At 46.1% G+C, this 21277-nt stretch overlaps 1 protein-coding gene across 1 annotated transcript; it reads right to left on the reverse strand.

The window, feature by feature from the left end:
• Nucleotides 1-18843: 18843 nt before the first annotated feature.
• Nucleotides 18844-19638, reverse strand: LOC135577842 (olfactory receptor 14A16-like). The gene has a single exon (XM_065047959.1). The coding sequence runs from the start codon at nucleotides 19636-19638 to the stop codon at nucleotides 18844-18846; it is 795 nt and encodes a 264-aa protein (XP_064904031.1).
• Between the last annotated feature and the right edge of the window lie 1639 nt (nucleotides 19639-21277).

Genomic DNA, 21277 nt, shown 5'->3' on the forward strand with positions numbered 1-21277 from the left:
ATGGGGAAATATTCCCATGAGATGCATGATCTCTGCACCAAACTACCATGTCTGAGCCTATGGAGATCTGCAGCTTATTTTTTTGTAATGCCAGCAGATTGCGGAATACAGTATAAAACCCATCCGTATGGAGAGATCTTCGTATTTTAGGCTTAGTCTAAGTGTCTCAAGTAGCTGGGGTTTTTTTCTTGGGCCTAATCCATAAGTTCTTATGGCTTTCCTCCTCATCTGAAGACAAATGTCTAGAAACTATAAAGTAAACAAATGTCCTGCAGCCTAGCCTTGCCTTGCCTGTCCTTGCCTGGCCTTGCCTTGCCTTATTTCCTTCTCATCCTTTTCTCTGTCCCATCCTCTCTCACTAACCCCTCGTCTGGCTGCATGTCTATTATTTCCTCTCTTCTTTTCTTTTCTCTCACTTTCCTGCTTCCTGCCTCTTTTCTTTCAATTCCTCCATCTCACTCCTGCAGCCCAACACTACCTTTTATTCTTCCTTCCCTTTCTCCTGCTCCCTTCGCTTTCTCCCTCTGTCCCATATCTTTCTTCCCGACTTGTCTCTTGGAGACTTTGGGCCACTTTGGCCCCAGGTCTGGCCATGGTTTGACCAGTTTTCAGAGGCCTGGCTGGTGACAGGAGGGACAGCAGGCAGTGACAGGCCCGGGGCTGACAGGCTCCCCCTCCCCTAGGGGGCGCTCGGCTGCCACACCCAGCTGACATTGAACCTTTGTCACAATGCCCGCTACCGTGGCGAGGATGCGGTGACTCTGCAGGTGACAGGGACACTGCAGGACTTGGTGTCAGCTCAGCAATTTCTCAGTTCCCCAAAGAAGCGGAATTCTGCAAATTGCTGCCTTTGCTCCTGAAAGGATGTCATCAGGTGGGTGTTTTTGTGGAATACACTGAAAACCAGAGCAGAAATGGTGAAATATTCCCATGAGATGCATGATCCCTGCACCAAACCACCATGACTCAGCCTAAGTAGATCTCAAGCTTTTTTTTTTGTACTGCCAGCAGATTGTGGAAGTACAGTATAAAAACCATCCTTATGGAGAGATCTTCGTATTTTAGGCTTAGTCTAAGTGTCTGAAGTAGCTGTGGTTTTTGCTTGGGCCTAATCCATAAGGTCTTATGGCTTTCCTCCTCGTCTGAAGACGAATGTGCTAGAAACTATGAAGCAAAAGAATATCCTGCAGCCTAGCCTTGCCTTGCCTGTCCTTGCCTGTTCTTGCCTTGCCTTATTTCCTTGTCATCCTTTTCTCTGTCCCATCCTCTCTCACTAACCCCTCGTCTGGCTGCATGTCTCTTCTTTCCTTTTCTCTCACTCTCCTGCTTCCTGCCTCTTTTCTTTCAGTTCCTCCATCTCACTCCTGCAGCCCAACACTACTTTTATTCTTCCTTCCCTTTCTCCTGCTCCCTTCCCTTTCTCCCTCTGTCCCATATCTTTCTTCCCGACTTGTCTCTTGGAGACTTTGTTCCACTTTGGCCCCAAGTCTGGGCATCCTCTCTCACTAACCCCTCGTCTGGCTGCATGGATTAGAGTTAGGGTTAGGATTCTGTTTAGAGGTCAGGTTAGGGTTAGATTTCATGTTAGGGATAGTGTTGGTTTAGTTTGTTTTAAGGGTTATTGTTAAAGTTAGTTTAGTGATAGGGTTATGGTTAGGTTAAGGTTAGGGTTTAGGTTTAGTGTTAGGACTAGGTTTCAAGTTAGGGTTAGAGTTAGTATTAAGGTTTAGGCTTACCATTAAGGTTATAGTTAGTGTTAGGGCTCACCATTAGGGTTATCATATGTGTTGGGTTTCTTTTAGGGAGTAGTGTTATGGTTAGTCGAACTGGTTAGGGTTAGGTAGGGTTAGTTTCAGGGTTTAGGGGTTATTGCTCGAGTAAGGGTGAGGTTTAGAATGATGGTTACTGGCTAGGGTTAGGGTTAAGATTTAGGGCTGAGGTTTACAGTCCGATTTAGGGAGTTGGTGTTAGGCTCTAGGTATTAGGGAGAAGAATTAGGGTTAAATTGAAGGATAAGATTATGGCTAGGATAAGTGGTTATGACTTAGGTTTAGGGTTATATTTCCTTTTAGGGTTAGATTAGAGTCAGTGATTGGGTAGCGTTACCAGTTAGGGAGACAGTTTAGAGTTAGCGTTTGATGTTAGCGTTAGATTTTGGGTTGGGGGTATTGTTAGGTTAGGGTTTGGATTTCTGTTTATGTGATGTTAGTCTTAGGGTTAGAGTTAGGGGTTTGTCTTAAATTTTAGGATTAGATTTAGGATTAGTATTTAGGTTTACATTTAGGCTTAAGTTTTAGGATTTGGTTTAGGGTAATGGTTGGATTAGGGTTAGTGTTAGGGGTTCCAGAGTTGTCTTAGGGCTAGAGTTAAGTTTTGGGGTTAGTTTTAGGGGTAGGGTTAGATTAAGGTTTAGGGTTAGAATCAGGGTTAAGGCATTGAATTAGTTTTAGAGTTAGGGTTAGAGGTTGGTCTTAGATTTAGGCTTTGCTTTAGGATTACAGTAAGTGATTGGACTAACATTAGAGGTTTAGATTTAGGGATAGGTGTTAGGGGTAGTGTTAGGGTTATTATTAGGGTTTGATTAGGATTAGGTTTAGGGTTTATGGGTAGGGATGTGGTTAGTGGTAAAGGTTAGTATTAGGGTTACTGTTAGGAGTCAGGATTAAGGTTAGGAGTTAGGGAATAGTGTTAGTATAAGCAGTTAGACTTCATGTTTAGGGGGAAAGGGTAGGAATATGGATTTGTAAGTATTACAGTTATAGTTAGGTTTAGGTTAGGGGTGAGTGTTAGGGGTTAGAGTTAGAATTAGGGTTAGGGGTTAGGGTTAGGGGTAAGGGTTAGAGGTCAGCTTAGGGGTTACTATTATAATTTTGATTAGATTTAGGGTTAGAATTAGGCTTAGATTTTAGACTTAGAGTTAAGATCTGAATTAAAGATAGGGATTAGGATTAGGGTTGGGGTAAGGATTGGATTAGAGTTAGATGTTGGGGTTAGGAGTTTTGTTATTTGGATGGTCAGGTTTAGGTTTTAGATTTCTATTGAAGAGTTAGGCTAGGACACTGGGTTAGGGTTAGAGGTAGTGTTACTGTTATTTTTGGGATAGGGGTTTAGGGTTAAAGTTTATCTTAGAATGATGGGTTAGGATTTAGCATTAGATTAGAGCTAGGTGTAGGTTAGGCTTTAGGGTTAGGCTTAGAGGTTGAGTTAATGGTTTGGGTTAGATATTAGGGTTGGGTTAGTGTTAATTTTAGTATAAGTGCTTAGGGTTGGCTGCTGGGTTCAGGAGCTAGAGATAGAAATGGGGCTAGGATTAGATTAGGGTTATGTTTAGTTTTAAGGTTTCGTTTAGAGTAAATTTAGGGGTTAGGCTTAGATTTCAGGTTAGAATTAGGGTTAGTGTTGGGTCTGGGTTAGGGTTAGGTTAGGTTAGTTTCGGCTTACCATTAGGTTAGGTTAGTGATAGGGTTAGTGTTAGTTTAGGCTTATAGTTTAGGGTTGGGGTTAGGTTTAGGTTTTCTGTTAGGGTTAGAGTCAGGGTTAGGGCTCAGTTTTAGATTTATGGTTAGAATTAGTGGTAGGGGTTAGGATTAAGGTTAGGGTAAGGGTTGGAATAGTGTTAGGTTTCAGGGTTAGGGTGTAGTGTTAGGGTCAGTTGAAGTGGTTAGGTTTATGGGTTAGGGACAGGGATAGGGTTAGGGTTAAGTTTAGATTTAGGTTTATGATTAAAGTTAGAGGTAGGGTTAGGGTTTGAGTTTAGGCTTAGACTGAGGCTTTGATTTAGGATTAGAGTGAGGGTATGTGTTAAGCATTATGGTTAGATTTTTTTAAGGGATAGGTGTTAGGGGGTAGGCTTACAGTTAGGATTAGGTTGTGAATAGGGTTAGGGTTTGGGGATGGGGGTAGAGATTAGGTTAGGGTTAGAGTTATGGTTTAGAGGTTAGGACCAGGGCTGAGGTTTAGCAATGAATGTTCATATATGTGGTTATGGTTAGGGGTTAGTTTTATGGGTTAGGGGAAGGGTTAGTGATTAGGGAATGAGTTAGTATTATAGTTAAGGATAGGGTTAGGGTTAGCAGTTATGAGTTAGGCTTAGGGTTTCAGCTAGGGTTAGATGATGGTTAGGGTTAGAGTTGGCATTACCAGTTGGGGGAAGGGTTAGAGTTAGGGTCTGGTGTTAAGGTTTTGGTTAGGTGTAGAGTTAGCGTTAGATGTTTAGGGTTAGACTTGGAGTTAGGTTTAAGAATTACAGTTCAGGTTAGTGTTAGGGTACAAGTTAGGGCTTAGTTTAAGGGTTAAGTTAGGTTTAAGAGTTAGGATTGCATTTAGAGTTAGGGTTGGCACTAGGGTTATCATTTAGATAAGGGTTAGTGTTGGATAAGGTTTAGAGTTAGGTTTAAATTTGGGCTAGGGAATAGAGTTCAAGTCAGGGTCAGGATTAGAGTACAGGTAAGGTTTAGGGGTAAGGACCTATGGTTAGTGCTTGGGGTTAAGCATTTGAGTTAGGGTTAGGGGTTAGTTTTCAGGTTAGTGTTAGGCTTACTGTTAGGGTTAGGCTTAGGAGTTATGGTTAGGGTTAGAATTGCGGTAATGGCTTGGGGTTACAGTTAGATTAGTTTTAGGTTAGTGTTAGGGTTGGTGGTAGGGGTTTATTTAGGGTTAGGGGTTAGGGAGTAGTGTTATTCTAAGTGGTTAGGATTACTGTAAGGGGGTAGGGTTAGGGGTGGGGATAGGGTTAAGTTTAGAATGATGGGTTAGGGTTGCAGTTAGGGTTTGGGATTGGGGGTAGAGTTAGGTTTCAGGACAGGGGTTTGGGTTCAGATTAGATTCAGGGTTAGGATTTAGGATAAGGATTAGGCTTTTGCTAAGTGTTGGGTTAGTGTTATGGGTTGGGGATACGGAGTAGTGGAAGTTGTTGGGAGTAGGTTTAGGTACTAGGGTTAGATTTAGGGTTAGGGTTTGGATTTACATTTTGGGTTTGGTTAGTGTTCAGGTTGGAGTTAGTGTTAGTGGTTAGTTTTAGATTTACAGTTAGGGTTAGGTTTAGGGGCCAGGGAGTTGTGTCAGTGGAAGTGATTTAGGTTAGGGGTTTGTTTTAGGATTTAGGGTTTGAATTAGGGTTAAGTTTCAGATTAGATTTCGGTTTAGGGTGTAGATTAGAGTTAGGGGATGGTGTTTACAGTTAGACTTCTGGTTAGGGGTTTGGATGAGGTTTACAGCTCGGATTAGATTAGTGTTAGGATAGAGTTAGTGTTAGGGCTAAGGATTAGGTTTCAGAGTTAGGGAATAGTGTTAGTGTAAGCAGTTAGGGTTAGGTGTTAATATTAGGGTTGAAGGGTAGGATTAGGGTTAGGATTACGGGTAAGTATTAGAGTTAGATTAGGTTTAGAAGAGGGTTAGAATGAAGGGTTGGAGTTAGCGTTAGGGGTTAGTTTTATGTTTTGGGTTAGAGTTAGGATTACATTTTAGCTTTAGATTTAGGTTAGAGTTAGGGATGGGGTTAGCATTAGGGTTAGGGTTAGCGTTAGGCAGTAGTGATAGTGGAATGGTCAGAGTTAGGTTTTAGATTTATATTAGAGATTGAGGTTGGTTTTGGCATTTACGGTTAGAATTCTGGTGAGTGATTAGGGGGTAGTGTTAGTGTAAGTCGTTAGGATTAGTGGAAGGGGTTAGTTTTAGGAGGTAGGGGTAGGGATAGCATTAGTGCTACGTTAATGGGTAAAGGTTTGAATTAGGGATATTTTAGGGTTAGAGTCAGTCGTAAGAGTTGCAGGTTAGGATTTAGGGTTAGGGCTTGTTTTTTTTAGTGTTTGGTTTAGGCCTAGTGTTAATATGATGGGTTAGGGTTAGCTTTAGGGTTAGGCTGGGGTTATGTTTTAGGGTTAGGTCACATTAGGGTGATATTTCAGGTAAGAGTTAGGGTAAGGCTAGGGTTAGGGTTAGTTTTAGTGTGTTTAAGGTAAGGGGAAGGCATAGGTTTAGGGTTAGGATTAGGTTTTGGGTTATACTAGGGTTAGTTTTAGGGTTAGGGGTTTTGGTTTAGGTTAGATTTTGGGCAAGAGGTAGGGTTAGGGTGGTGGTTGGGTTAATGTTATGGTTAGTTTTAGGTGAATGCTAGGTGTAGGGTAAGTTTTAAGTGCAGGGGTTAGGATTAGGGTTAGGGTAAGGGATGGATAAGTGTTAGGGTTAGGTCTTAGGGAGTGGTGTCAGTGGAAGTGGTTGGGGCTGGGGTTTAGCTCAGGGTCCCAGGGGGATTTGTGATGTACCAAGGCCTGGATGAAGAGCTCCCTTCTTGGTCGCACACATCCCAAAAGACAGGGACACGTCTGTGCCTGATCTGCCTGGCGCTGTCCCACCAGCAGTGGCAGATGCGTCCTGGAGAGGAGTGGAGCTGCCAGGCACTGTCAGAGGATCTCCCTGAGGTGCCACTCGCTGCCCACCCAGACTCACACCCTGTCCCTGGCTGTGACAGATACAGCAGCTACGAGCTCTGGACACAGGACACAACAGTCCAACAGCAGAGACCATCTCTCCTGTCCTGAAAGACTCTTATGACCCTGGAGCCCAAAGCCATGGACCACATGAACTCATTGGACATTTTAGAGGTGTGGCCTATAGACTGAGGAGTGAGATCTGTGTGTATATCCAGAGATAGGAAAGTGCTGTTGATTAACTGGAATGTATTGGAGAGTGTGGGACCCGGGCACAACACAGATGGTACAGAATAAGGGGGTCACTGTCCTGGTTTCAGCTGGGAGAGAGTTCATTTTCTTCCTAGTAGCTGGTAGAGTGCGGTGTGTTGGATTTAATCTGAGAAGAATGTTGCTAGCACAGGGATGTTTGGGTTGTTGCTAAGCCATGTTTATCCCAAACCAAGGACTTTTCAGCAAGGAGGCTGGAGATGCACAAGAAGCTGGGAGGGGCACAGGCAGGACAGCTGGCCCAAGTGCCCAAAGGGCTGTTCCACACCATATGATGTCATGCTTGGTGTGTAAACTAGAGAAGAGTTATCTGGGGGACTGCTGTTAGGGATCTGGCTGGGTGTCGCTCGATGGGTTGTGAGCAATTGCATTGTGCATGACTTGGTTTATATCTCCTGCTATTATTATTACCATTTGTGCAATTACTACTATTATTACTGCCATCGTTATTATTATAATTACTATTACTATAATTATTTTATTTATTATCATTATTATATTTATTGTAGCTATTGTAGCTATTGTAGCTATTGTAGGACGACTTCCCTCGACCTGCTGGTCACATTCTTCTTAATGCATCCAAGGATACAATTGGCCTTCTTGGCCACAAGGGCACATTGCTGACTCATGGTCAAACTGTTGTCAAACAGACCTCCCAAGTCCTTCTCTGCAGTGCTGCTTTCCAGCAGGTCAACCCCTAACCTGGACTGGTGCATGGGGTTATTCCTCCCCAGGTGCAGGACCCTACACGTGCCCTTGTTAAACTTCATTAGGTTCTTAACCTGCCTCTCCAGGTCTCACTGAATGGCAGCACAGCCTCTGGTGTGTCAAGTCTTCCTCCCAGTGTTTTATCACAGAATCACAGAACCACAGAATGTCAGGGATTGGAGGGGAACTCAAAAGATCATCTAGTCCAATCCCCCTGCTGGAGCAGGAACACCCAGATGAGGTTACACAGGAAGGTATCCAGGCAGGTCTCGAATGCCTCCAGAGTAGGAGACTCCACAACCTCCCTGGGCAGCCTGGTCCAGGCTCTGCCACCCTCACTGAGAAGAAGTTTCTTCTCAAATTTAAGTGGAATCTTTTGTGTTCCAGTTTGTACCCATTGCCCCTTGTCCTATCATTGGTTGTCACCAAGAAGAGCCTGGCTCCATCCTCCTGACACTCACCCTTTATATATTGATGACCGTTAATGAGGTCACCCCTCAGACTCCTCCAAGCTAAAGAGCCCCAGCTCCCTCAGCCTTTCCTCACACGGGAGATGCTCCACTCCCTCCAGCATCTTTGTTGCCCTGCGCTGGACTCTCTCCAGCAGTTCCCTGTCCTGCTGGAACTGAGGGGCCACAACTGGACACAATATTCCAGATGTGGTCTCACCAGGGCAGAGCAGAGAACCTCTCTCGAACTAGTGACCATTCCCCTTCTAACCCACCCCAGGTACCATTGGCTTCCTGGCCACAAGGGCCCAGTGCTGGCTCATGGTCACCCTGCTGTCCCCAGGACCCCCAGGTCCCTTTCCCCTACACTGCTCTCTAATAGGTCATTCCCCAACTTATACTGGAACCTGGGGTTGTTCCTGCCCAGATGCAGGACTCTACACTTGTCCTTGCTATATTTCATTAAATTTTTCCCTGCCCAACTCTCCAGCCTGTCCAGGTCTCTGATGGCAGCACAGCTTCCAGTGTCACCACTCCTCCCAGCTTGGTGTCATCAGCAAACTTGCTGACAGTCACTCTATTCCCTCGTCCAAATCATTGATGAATATATTGAATAATACCGGCCCCAGTACTGACCATTGAGGCACTGCACTAGATCCAGACCTCCAACTCAAGTCCACCCCATTTTCTAAGACTCTCTGGCTTCTTCCCTTCAGCCAGTTCACAGTCCGCCTCACTACCCGGTCATCCAGCCACACTCCCTCAGTTTAGCTGTGAAGATGCTGTGGGAGACTGTGTCAAATGCCTTACTTAAGTCAAGGTAGACCACATCCACCGCTCTGCCATCATCAATCCATCTTGTTATGTCCTTATAAAAGTCAATGAGGTTGGTCAAGCACGACTTCCCCGTGGTGAAGCCATGCTGACTGCCCCTAATGACCCTCTTATCCCTAATATGCCTTAAAATGGCACCAAGGATGAGTCGTTCCATCAGTTTCCCAGGGATGGAGGTGAGGCTGATCGGTCTAGAGTTACCTGGGTCCTCCTTCTTGCCCTTTTTGAAGACTGGAGGGACATTTGCTTTCCTCCAGTCTTCAGGCACATCTCCTGTTTCCCAAGACTTGGGAAAGATGATGGAGAGCGGTCCAGCAATGACCTCAGCCAGCTAATCATCAGCAAATTTGTTGAGGGTACACTCAGTCTCTTCATCCAGGTCACTGATGAACAGGTTGAAGGAGGCTGGACTGTGAAGATGTTGTGGGACACAGTGTCAAAAGTCTTGCTGAGGTTAAGGTAGACAAGGTCCAATGCTCCTCCCTCGTCTACCCAACCAGACATACCATTGCAGAAGGGTATTGGGTTCATCAAACATTACTTCCCTTTGGTGAATCCATGCTGACAACTCCTGATAACCTTCTTTTCCTTTCAATGCTTGGAGATGACATCTAGAATGAGATGTTCCATCACCTTTCCAGGGATGGAGATGAGGCTGACTGGCCTGGGGTTTCATGGGTCATCCTTCTTTCCATTTTTGAAGACTGGAGTGATGTTGCTTGTGCTGTCATAGGTGGATGAGTATGCGATAGGACAGGAGCTTTTGAGATCATAAGTGCCTGAGAAGGTTTCGGTGGAGGAGCAGGTGCTTGTGATATCACATCATCCCAAGTATGTGACAGGTCAGAAGAAATCCTCTGGTTTGTGCTGCTGCTAGTGATGTCATAGATGGATGAGTAGGTGAAATGACAGGACTGGCCCCTGGATTGTGCTGATGTTTGTGATGTGACATATGCATCAAAGGCTGATAGGTTAGAAACTGGCCACTGGTTTTCACTTGAACACTGGGCTATTGACTATAATTCTTTGAACACAGCCATCCAGCCAATTACTTTTCCATCTATCCATGACACCAATATCCCACCAATTTATACGTGGGGGACCATATAAAATGTCTTACAGATGCCCTGAGAGATGACATTCATTGCTCTGCCCTTGTCTGCTGAACTTGTCACTCCATCACAGAAGGCATCATGATCAGTCATGCATGATTTACACTTCACAGAATCACAGAATGTCAGGGATTGGAAGGAATCTCAAAAGATCATCCAGTCCAATCCCCTTATTCTCTCCACAAGATAGAATACCTACCCCAACACAGTAAGGACATCAACGTCAAGGCAAAGAGCATAGACTTTGTTTGTATCAACATGTTTCCAAGCTCAGCAAAATCAAGAGGAAAGTGGCACAGACAGAGAACTCAGTGACCTGCACAGACACTTTCCATCAAATAGCTGCTATAACTGTAGCACCCTTAATACAAAACTGCCCTTGTCTCATGCCCCACGTTGGGCACAAAAAACAAATGTGGTGGCTTAATCTGGCTGCCACGTTTTATTTTCCACCAAGCCACTCAATCACTCCCCTGCTTGAGAGGACAGGAGGGAGAAAAACTCATTGCTCAAGACAAAGGCCACCTGTGGAAGCAAAGGAAACTGAAAAGATTCTTGCCATCAGCAGGTGATGTCCAGCCCTTTCCTGGGAAGCTGGGCATCAGTACATGTAGCTGTTGCTTCAGAAGGCAAATGCCTAAATAGCAAATGCCACTGCCCACCTCTTCTCATGGCTTTTATTGCCAAGCATGACAAAAGGACAAGCAAGCTGCACCTGGTCTGACTATACTAACATCTGGCTGACTTCCGTGGTCATGGGGAACCTGAGAACATTCCCTACTATCATTGAGGGAAGACCTGTAGGGTAAGACACCACACATCATTCAGGTTTCCACTCTCCCGAATGGGACTTCAGAAGGTCTCAGGTCTGACCTCCTTCTCACAGCAAAGTTAGCTATGGAGTGAGACCACGTTGCTCAAGGCTTTACCATGTGGGGGCTGGAAAACATCCAAGGACAGAGACAGCACAACTTATCTAGGAAACCTGCTACGATTCTACGGTGCCTTTGTGGAGAAAGAGTTGCCTCCTCAAGGTCATAGATATATGTGCTAAACTGTCCAGGTCTCAGCAGAGTCCCCTGTGCTGTCCCACAAAGTCCCAGAATGTCCCACAGTAGTATCCAGGTTGGGCATGAGACCCCTTCACCACTGCTCTGTCAGCCTGATCACCCAACTGTGTTTTTACCCATCTGTTTGTCAACCCATCCAACTGTCATGGCCTACCTTGGGTACGAGAATGTTGAGGGACGCCATGCCAAGAGCCTTGCTGAAGCTGAGATAAATGACATCCACTGTTCTCCCCTCATGCAGAAATGCAGTTACTTCATCATGAAGGCAATCAAGTTTGTGAGGCATGAATTACCCTTGCTAAGTCCATGCTGATGGCTTTCGGACACATTTTTCTCTTTTAGGTGCTCAGAAATGTCACCCAAGAGGACTCATTAGAAGGGTCACTCCTGACCCTTGTACAGTCTATGGTTCCCTGGATGGCACTTTTGGCCTCTTTCAAAGATGGGTGCAACGCTGGTTTGTTCTTTCTCACAAGAGACCTCTACCAATCCTGTGACCTTTTGGAAGTGATATTCCGAAGACGTGTTGATGTACTGCAACTTCCTTGCCACTATTCTGCCTGTTACATGGCAGATATGTCATACAAGTCTTGATATAATGACCATTCCTAAAGTAATCTTTTAGATGCAGACACTCTAGACAAAGGCCCTTGCCATTGTTCTCCAGTTTTCTCCTTCTCTTACTAATTCAAATTCCGCTCAGCTTGCAAGCTGCTTCTTTGAATTTCAGGTAGTTATAAGTTTACTTGTTTTTCAGTAGTCTAATTGTCTCCTTAGCCAACTCTTTAATTATGTTTGTCTCTATATTTTTATCTGCCTACCTAAAACATAAGATTATCCCTTGTTGAAAGACAACCTCATTAGAGGCAGCTTGTACTTAACTTATGGTGGAGGAGTGTGTTTTATTATTTATGAAACATAATTGTTATTCACTTTTCTTTGTTTGCAATTAGGAAAAATCCTTTTGTGTCTTTGTGCAGCCAGTTCTCTAAGGAGAGCAGGTGGGAGATGGTGCAAAGGAGCTGTAACATCCAGTTGCAGAGATGTGTTGAGAAATCTAATGTTAAGAAAAGTGAGGCAAGTCCCAAGGACCAGTGGGAGAAAGGGTAAGGTTGGGCAAATGAGGAAGAGGGTTGTCCACACCATGTTGGACGTCAAGGGACTGCTTTTCCTACATGTCCAAACCTACTGAGGAGACATTCTGGATCAATATCAATCAGAGAATGCTGCTATCACCTCTGCTCTGAACTGAAAAATAATGTAATATATCCTTCAAAATCAAGAAACATTTTTGTTAGGTGCGTTTTGAAATCTTCCTCCTTCGCTTCATTATGAAACAGCTCTGATTAGTTGTAGTGTTTTGAAATGTCTTGAAGACCTGAAGAAAAATATGGGAAGGCAAATAGTTCATTAGTACTTTCTGTATCTGAATGAGCCCCATGGTGTATTTGGCCCTTAGTCCATCAGCCTCAGATACTGAGAGGAGACTGAACAAATCGCTCAAGAGGTGGAAGTCAGAAACACAACTCAAAGTACCTTGAAACACTGATTGACCCCACTGGGGGTCATTATTGACAAAGCCTCTCCATGGACTCGTTAGAGAAGATAACTGAAGGGTGTGATTGCGGGTAAGCAAAGGTAATGTGCAGGCAGCTCGGGTGCTGAGAAAACCCTGGTATTGCTTTATGAAGCAGAAAGACCGAACTCTGACCGCAGTCCCTGGGAAGGCAGGTCCTGTCCCTAATGCGTGGCTCAGGGCTCTTCCTGGGGCAGTGGGGTGTGAGGCCAAGTGCAGGAAAACTGCACTTGCACCCTTTCCAGCTTCCCCAGGAAGGGGCAAGGAGGAAACAAAGTCCAGAGCCTCAAAGTAAGGTTTAACCTGGTAGGTCTCAGAGACAGATGCAACTGCCATAGCCAGGGGGACAAAGACCTCGGTCCTGTGTGGCCTTTCAGCCTCACCAGAGCCCTTGGCAATCTCTGCTTCAGGTTACTTATACTGTCCCCTTTAGCCACCTTTGTCCCTTCAGGCTGTTGACATCCATCTTGCTTTCCTACCTAGCTCTCATCCCAGCATTTCCTACTCTCACTGTTGACTCTCTACCCTCACTGCTCTTTCCTTGAAGCCCAAAGCCATGGGTTGATCCAGACTCCGTCTGCGTGACCTCTTGTACCACATCACTGCCCTTGGACTGAGATGTCTTTTTCTGAACCTCCAATCTGAACCTTCCAAGTTGCAATTTGTGGAGGTTTCCTTCTCTTTCTACTACAAAGAAAAGCTCCATTATCTCTGAAACCACCCTTCAAGCAGTTGCAGGCTACTGCTACAGTGCCCTGAGCTTCCACTTCACCAGGCTCAAGAAGCCCAGGTTTCTCAGCCTCTCTCAAAGGCCCCAAACCCCATCTTGGCAGATCTCTGAAGTTTCTCTGGTTCCTCTCCATTCCTCCAGAACAGGGAGTCCCACACCCAGACACACTAGCCCAGATGTGGCCACCACAGCGCTGATTCAAAGTGGATTATAATTCCGTTGTTTGTTTGGCCACACTCCTCCTAACACAGCCCCACATGCCCTTGGCCTTACTCATGGTGAGCATGCACCACTGGCTCGTATGGCATCCCTCGTCATGCCCAGCCCCTTCTGCTCAGAATCACTCCTGAGCTGTTCAGGTCCCAGCCTGCCCTCATGTGTGGGGTTATTCTGCCCTCAGTACAGAACCGGCAACTTCTCCTTGTAAAATTTCATGAGGTTTTTATTGCCCAATCCCAAAGTTTCTCAAGGTTCTCCTGGAGTGAAGCTCTGCTTTGCCAGCTGTTAATGAGTCCACATAGACAGCCTATCAGGTTTGTGGTGCCCCTGACAAGATCAGAGTATCAAGCATTGCAAGGCACTCCAGATGATTGAAGGAGGTACTAGTTTAATTAAATAGCTGACCAAAGAAGGATCCCCAAGGTCAAATGCTAAGAAAGATTGAATGAGAATACAAAGGAAGCCAAACTCAGGCCAGGGAGGATATCTTGCTGGTATCCAAGAAGGTATGGGAAGGCTGTTTAGATGTCTTCCCAAAGCCTCGTCCTCTCCTGGCTTTTCACTTTTGAAGTAAAGGTACACAATGGGCTGCATTAATAGGAGCGTGGCCAACCAGACAAGGGAGTTGTCATCCCCCTTGACTCAGCACTGCCAGATGGTTGAGGGAGGTCATCCTTCTTCTCTACTCAGCGCTGCTACGATTTGTCTCGCTCACTTCCCACAGGGTTTTCTAGCCCCTCCACATCTTCCAGCAGTCCTGCTTTGTCTTCTTGTGAAAAACATATCCAGGACACCATTCCCACCATGTTGGATCAGGGAATACCTTCTACTTTCCCTTAAACCAAAGACTTCTAGTAGAGGTCCATGGTATTCAAACTCCCCAATGACTTCCAGGGCCTAAAATTGTGAGGCTTCCTCCAGCTGTCTAAGGGACAACTCATCCTCTTCCTAACCTTCATCAGGAGGTTCAGTGATCCTGACCAGAACACCATTGTACATGGAGAGTTAGAGGTCCACATAACAGTAAACTAGAGTAGACCCGGGGCTATGCCCCATGTACAGCTTGGCCTTCAGTCTGTGTTGTGCTGAGCACACAGTTCTGCGGGTTGCAGGATAGACTGGGTTGCAACAGAAAAGTCTGCAGGAAGCTCCCACCTGCTGCCAGTGATGAGGCCAACTGCATGTCCTTATCTTTATGTAAACCTGCAGCAACAAATTCACATGTGAAGAGCCTCTTTTAGGGCCAGTAGAAATGATTATTTGATTCCTTTCCTTGTAAGAAAACAAAGTGATCAGTGGAGTGAAATGGGATAACCCTTCTAGAGATGAGTTCTGCAAGACGAGCTGCACCAGCTGACCAGGCAAAAGTAACCTCACCAGGATCTTCCAAGCCACATGCCGTTCAACTCCAGAGACAGAACTGACCTCACAGCCACCTTCACAGTCCCATGCTGCCTGCTGGAGCAGGAGTTTCTAAGGCACAGCTGAGCTCAGCACAGCATTCTCACCTGTCTCCTCCTTCTGGTTTACAAGCTGATCAGATACAGGTCACCCCACATTCCTTTTCCCACACCCTGAGACTGCTCTGGGACCTCATGTCCTGCCCCCAAGGTGCCAAGCAGAATAAGTCCAGGTTAGGAAAGGGACTGAAGGTGAGGGATTGAGAGCATGGGAAGGATGGCTTTGGGTGTTAGGTTTTCAGGTTAGGGATTCAGGATTAGAGCTCACCTTCCAGGGTTCAGGATTAGACAAAGGTTTAGCAGGAGGGTTTGGAGCTCTGCTAAGGGCGTCCAGTTAGTGTTTAGGGTATAGGCAGGCTTTGAGTGTTAGGGTTTTGTCAGGGCTGGGGTCAGGGCTAGGCTGAAGGCCAGCATTTTCATGTGAGGGGTAAGTAAGGACAAAGGTAGGGTAAGTGTGAGAGGTTAGGGGTTTGGGCTTTGTTTTAGAGGTAAGGTTTGAGGTTAAGGGTTAGAGTAATGGATTCCTTTCAAGGTGAGGGGGAGCATTTAGGGGTAGGAAAAAGCTGAAACCTTTGCAGAAAAGAACTCCACACAATCCCTGAAAAAGTCTTCATTTCCAGCATGCTTAGTTTTTAATGAACTTTCAGATTTTGATTATTATTTTTTATTAACAGCACTAAGGCCATGTACCAGCAAGCTGGTCATGTTCTCTTGATTTATGTGAAAAATTTTAGGCTTATGAAAACAAATTTTGTTCTGTATTTAGAGTGCAACATTTTCTCTATGTACTTCTGTTTCACTGGCTTTTCTCCATCCCTTCCCTATTCTATGTTCAGAGAGCTCTCCAAGGGAAAGATTTCTTGCATCGTAGAATAACTCAGATTGGAAGAGACCTGAATGTCATCCTGTCTGACTGTGCTGCTTGAGGCAGGTGAACTCGATGGGGTAGCTCAAGGGCTCCCCGCAGTTTGCCTTTATCCACAAGGGACCATAAAGTGAGCTCTAACCCATCATAGATGGAGATAATGAAAATGTTCACAGGTGTTGTCTCAAGTGCTGGTCACTGAGGGACGCCAACAGTGACTGCCCTCCAGGAGGAGTCCATTCCACTGATGGCATCTGGGCCTGACCATCCAGCCAAACTCCCACACACATTGTCATCTTTATTTTCCATCCAGATATCAGTAATACGACTATGGTGGACCATGTCAAAGGCCTTGTTAAAGTCCAGGTACACAACATTCCCTACTTTCCCCTCCCATGGTTCTGCACTCTTTTTTGTTTCCCTCAAGTGCCTGGAGATGTCTGGAAGAGCATTTGCCCCATCACTTCCCCAGGGACTGAGGTGAAGCTGCCCAGCCTGTAACTCTACCAATCATCTTCCTTTGTAACCTACTTGAGACAATTTTGATATTTCATTTCTCAGAGGACCATGGAACCTCCCTGATAGCCACAACTTTTCTGAGATGTTTGAGAGACAGAGACACCAGCCAGCTCCACCAGCAACTCTCTGCCCCTTCCCACACCAAAGGCTTTCTCTATATCCTGTCCTTCCAGGTGAGTTTCTGGGACACAGCAAATGCCGTCCAGGTCCTCTGGGCCTGTTCAGAACACAACAGGAGGTCAACAACTCTGATGGTCTCTGTGTGAACCTCAAAGCTTTCCTGACATTCTTTCTCAGTGCTCCACTTCTGCTCAACCTTTCTGGTTCTTGGGCTGCAGGTTGAGCAGGGATGTGAGGATGGTGTAGGAAAAAGGCTTTGTCAAACTGTCTCAGGAGTGCTGTTCTGGCATCATGCAGTCAAGCGTGAGAGTGCTGTAGAAAACAGTGGCACTGGTGAGGTGAGAGGGCCAGGTGGAGAAGGTCTTCTGCCTGTCTGCACTGGGGTGAAGAGCAGCAATGCATGCACAGGATGCCCATGTGAATGGGAAGAGGAAAACTGGCTCTAAAATGCAGATTATGAAAACATGAGTGCCACGGTATTACTGCAGGAAGTCTCCAGCAACGTGGCAAAATCACAGAAGTTATCAACTCCATTGAGGTCACAGAATTCTATCTAGGGCAAGAATGAAATTATGAGAATAGAAATCCCCGTAGCCAAGGCGCAGATGCCTTCTGGAGACAGACCATCCAGTGCATGACTCTTCCGTTCAGGTGGTTTCTTGGGGAAGTTACTCTCAACATGAAGTGACCTCGATACACTGTTCCACAAGCCTCCCTGGCCTCCACAGCAATAACTGATGGTGTTTATGCCCATTCGGGTTCATCTCCCCCATCACACAATGTGCATGCTCACATCTTGCCTCATTGAAAATTTGGGCTTCTGATCTAGTAACTTGGTGTCCTTCCATGGAGGGAAGAACAACCTCTCTCAGTTGTGGTGAGAGGACCTACAAGGTGGTTGCAAGGGGCTGGTCTGTGACCATTGTCCCGGGGTAGGTGCCCCATGTTGTCCAGGAGTGCGGGGACAGACCAGACCCTGCTCTGACGGTCTTTCATGTCTCTCCCAGGAGGCCTGGCTGTGTGAGAACTTTGCTGTGTGCCCCCACCATACACACTCACACACTTCATCTTTTCACGGGTGGTTTCCTCTCTGGGGCACTTTCCAGCCCAGCTCCTCCCCAGCTCTCCCCACATCCTGCTCTCACTCCAGCCCAGCAGGAAAGCCCAGTCTGGGCAGGCCCTGTAGAGTGAGATGGAAGACACAGGTCAGTGACAGTGTCTCTCTGGCTGCCACGCTCAGGATGTCCCAATGCCCGGCAGCCTTCAGCACCCTGTGCCAGCCCCGCTCCCCAGGACAGCATCGAGTCCTGGCCCCGGGGCTCTTCAGGCAACTCCTGCTGCCCCAGGGACAGGGCAGCCTGCCCCAAACTGGCATCCACGGCAGAAAAGGGTTTCTCTTTCCGTGCCTGCACACACACGGTGCCCTGCTCTTCTCCTGGGACATCCCATCTCCCCACAGAGCCTTTCCCCAAGGAGAGCACATCTGCACTGGCCTGGCCAGATGTTCCTACACCCTGTTCCCACACTCCCCACAGCCCCTGAGCTGGGCCTTTTGCTCTGTGCAGTGAGTGAGCTGTGATGCCCAGGCTGTGGTGACTCTGCAGGGACACAGTGGTCAGGTTGAGAGACAGACCCAGCTGATGTTGGTCACTGTCACTGTGACGGTCTCCCACACGAGCTCTGAGGTGGCCATGGAGGGTGCTCAGAGCTGCCCTGCCTTATCCACCATCTGCCTGGGTGCTGGCCACCAACAACCATAACCTGAACCACCAACTCCAAATCCCTCGAAAGCCAAACTGGGACCCTGATCTTATCCCACTGATCCCACAGAAAACACAGAAAACAAAGCCTTTTGAGGGTCTGTTCCTTACACATATTCTTGAGAGAGACTATGGAAAAAGACCTAAGCCTTCGAGCACTGTGCTAAGGAGATCCCCTTGCTGATGGAGATGCTGTTCTGGAGGTCACCACTGTCACAGAAGTGCCCACTGCCTGTCCCTGCCTGTGGTCACAGGACTGGCACACAGCAGGACTGTAACCAAGGGTCAGGAGTACTCAGATCTTACACCAATAAGAGGGCTCATAGGAGAGGGGGGAAGCGGAAGGAGAACAGCTCTGGAAAGGACAAGGCTGGTGCTCCCTGGCAGAGCTGCTGTGCTGAGACCGTTTCCCTCCACCCCTGCACACAGACACTTTGTATTCAGCTTCACAAAGGTCTCGAAGGATCTCAGACAAACAATTCAGTGCAAGGTCCTTTATTTTGTTTAAATACACAGAGAGCATGTCTTCTCATTTACACAGTCTGTGACTCAAACTATAAATGTAGACAGTGAATTAGAAGTGGAATGAAAAAAGGCATTACTTTGTGGGCAATATTATCACAGTTAAAAAAAGCAAAAACAAGTAAGCCTCCCCCAACTCCAAAACCCATCAAAAACTATAAGATATACAAAAGAGAGTCTGAGCCTGTAATGAGTTCTGTATCACGAGTGATGTGCAGAAGACAGGAAGTTTATTGCTTTTGAAATGCATTCAGCCATTAGTTTCCACAGGGCATCCTTGAGCTCCTGGTTCCTCACGCTGTAGATGAGGGGGTTCACTGTTGGAGGAACCACTGAATACAGAAATGATACTGCCAGGTCCAGGGATGGGGATGAGATGGAAGAAGGTTTCAGGTAGGCTAATGCACCAATGCTGATAAAGAGAGAGACCACGGCCAGGTGAGGGAGGCAGGTGGAAAAGGCTTTGTGCCGTCCCTGCTCAGAGGGGATCCTCAGCACGGCCCTGAAGATCTGCACATAGGACACCACGATGAACACAAAACAGCAAAACGCTACTAATACACCAACCACAATAATCCCCAATTCCCTGAGATAGGAATGTGTGCAGGAGAGCTCGAGGATCTGGGGGATTTCACAAAAGAACTGGCCCAGGGAATTACTTTGGCAAAGTGGTATTGAAAATGTATTGGCTGTGTTCAGAAGAGCATAGAAAAAACAGCTGCCCCAGGCAGCTGCTGCCATGTGGACACAAGCTCTGCTGCCCAGGAGGGTCCCGTAGTGCAGGGGTTTGCAGATGGCAACGTAGCGGTCATAGGACATGACGGTGAGAAATTCAAACTCTGCTGCAAGAAGAGAGATAAACAGAAAGATCTGTGTAGCACATCCTTCATATGAGATGGCCCTGGTCTCCCAGAGGGAGTTGCCCATGGCTTTAGGGACAATGGTGGAGATGCAGCCCAGGTCAATGACAGAGACGTTGAGCAGGAAGAAGCACATGGGGGTGTGGAGGTGCTGGTCCCAGGCTATGGTGGTGATGATGAGGCCGTTGCCCAGGAGGGCAGCCAGGTAGATGCCCAGGAAGAGCCAGAAGTGCAAGAGCTGCAGCTCCCATGTGGAGGAACTGGGTGATGGAGCTGTTGTTGGACATTTGCTGCCTGTGTACATGTGCACCTGTTCACAGAGGAAAAGACAGCGTGCCTCATGCAAGACTGTTGTAGGCTTCCAAATCTCTTCTAATTCAGTTATGAATCTTTGAGGTTGATTAACCTTCAAAGGAAGTGTTTTCCCAGGATACATTAATAAAGAGAGGTATTGCTATCGTAAGAACCCCTTTATTTGAATTCTCTAGGTAACACACGCAAACTCAACAACTTGTCTTTTCAGCTATCTGCATGGTTTTCCAGATCATTATAAAATGTACATTTTGGGTCCATGGAGTCTCCTCATTTAAAAGCGAACTTGCTATACTATATAACAGGCAAAGTTTTATGTAACTGTCATACATGTTTAAACAAATTTCTACAAAGAAAATAGGCTAAGATTAATGCTACAATGAATATTAACAGACCTCTTTGAATACGATCAAATTATGTATAAGATTCTATTTCAGTCCAAGTGCAGTTCATTACGTTTTTCTAAGTTTTAGTGTAAAAGGAGTGATCTCTTCTGATTTCTACCCAGTCTCTGTACTTTTCTTTAATCTAATGTGATGTTTCCCGGAATCGATTCCTTTATGTTTCACAGTGTTAGTTACCAAAAGTCCCACACAGAGGCCTCTCCACTGCTCTTTCAGGGTTTGTCCTTTCAGGTCCAAGGACAGACTGGATCTCCAGGTCAGAAGGAAGGCACAAGCACAGCCAGTGCCACAGGTGGTTTCTTTTTCCCAAAGACAACACGTATTCAGTGAGCATTTGGTTCCCCAAAATATGCATTTGATTCATTTTTTCAGTCAAGTTTACTGAATAGAGTCTCCCATACAATATTTCAAAAGGGCTTACTTTTTCATTCTTTAAGTAATGTGAATTCTCAGTAAATTAATTAGCAATACATTTATACATTTTACATTAATTTCCTGTCACATTTAAGCTAATTGTCTTTTTATAGATTGATTGATTCATTCTTTCTTTCTATCTTTTCACTAGATTTATCCCATCTTGACCCCAGAAGAGTAAAAATAGTCCATATTATTTCTGCTATAAAAAGGGGAACAGCCAAACGGTATGATTTTATGCAATAATTTCTTTGCTACTTCTCTAGCTTTGTTGGTCTGGCATGGGAGAGCTTCAGGTCTGTGCTGGTTTGACTGAAAATGAGTTAATTTTCCTCATGCAGTTAGAAACCTTACTTTTTCATAGCTGGCACGGTCATTATTTGGATTTAGTGTGAGAACAAGAGATAACACCCCAGGACGGAGCTGATGTTTGCAATTGCCCTGGTCTGAGAGCCAAGGACACTCTGAGTGCTCTGCCCGCAGGTGTGAGGCAGCGAGGAAGGGGGGAGGGACGGGGCAGAGCTTGACTGACATCCAGGCTGACCAATGAGAGTGTTCCATCCCATTAGCCTCACGCTTCATCTTTAGGAGAGTTGGGCTCTTCTGGCCTCTCTCTCTCGGGTGTTCTTGCTCTTGGGCTCTTTT

Source organism: Columba livia, unplaced genomic scaffold, assembly GCF_036013475.1.
Source record: "Columba livia isolate bColLiv1 breed racing homer unplaced genomic scaffold, bColLiv1.pat.W.v2 Scaffold_153, whole genome shotgun sequence".
Lineage (NCBI taxonomy): Eukaryota > Metazoa > Chordata > Aves > Columbiformes > Columbidae > Columba > Columba livia.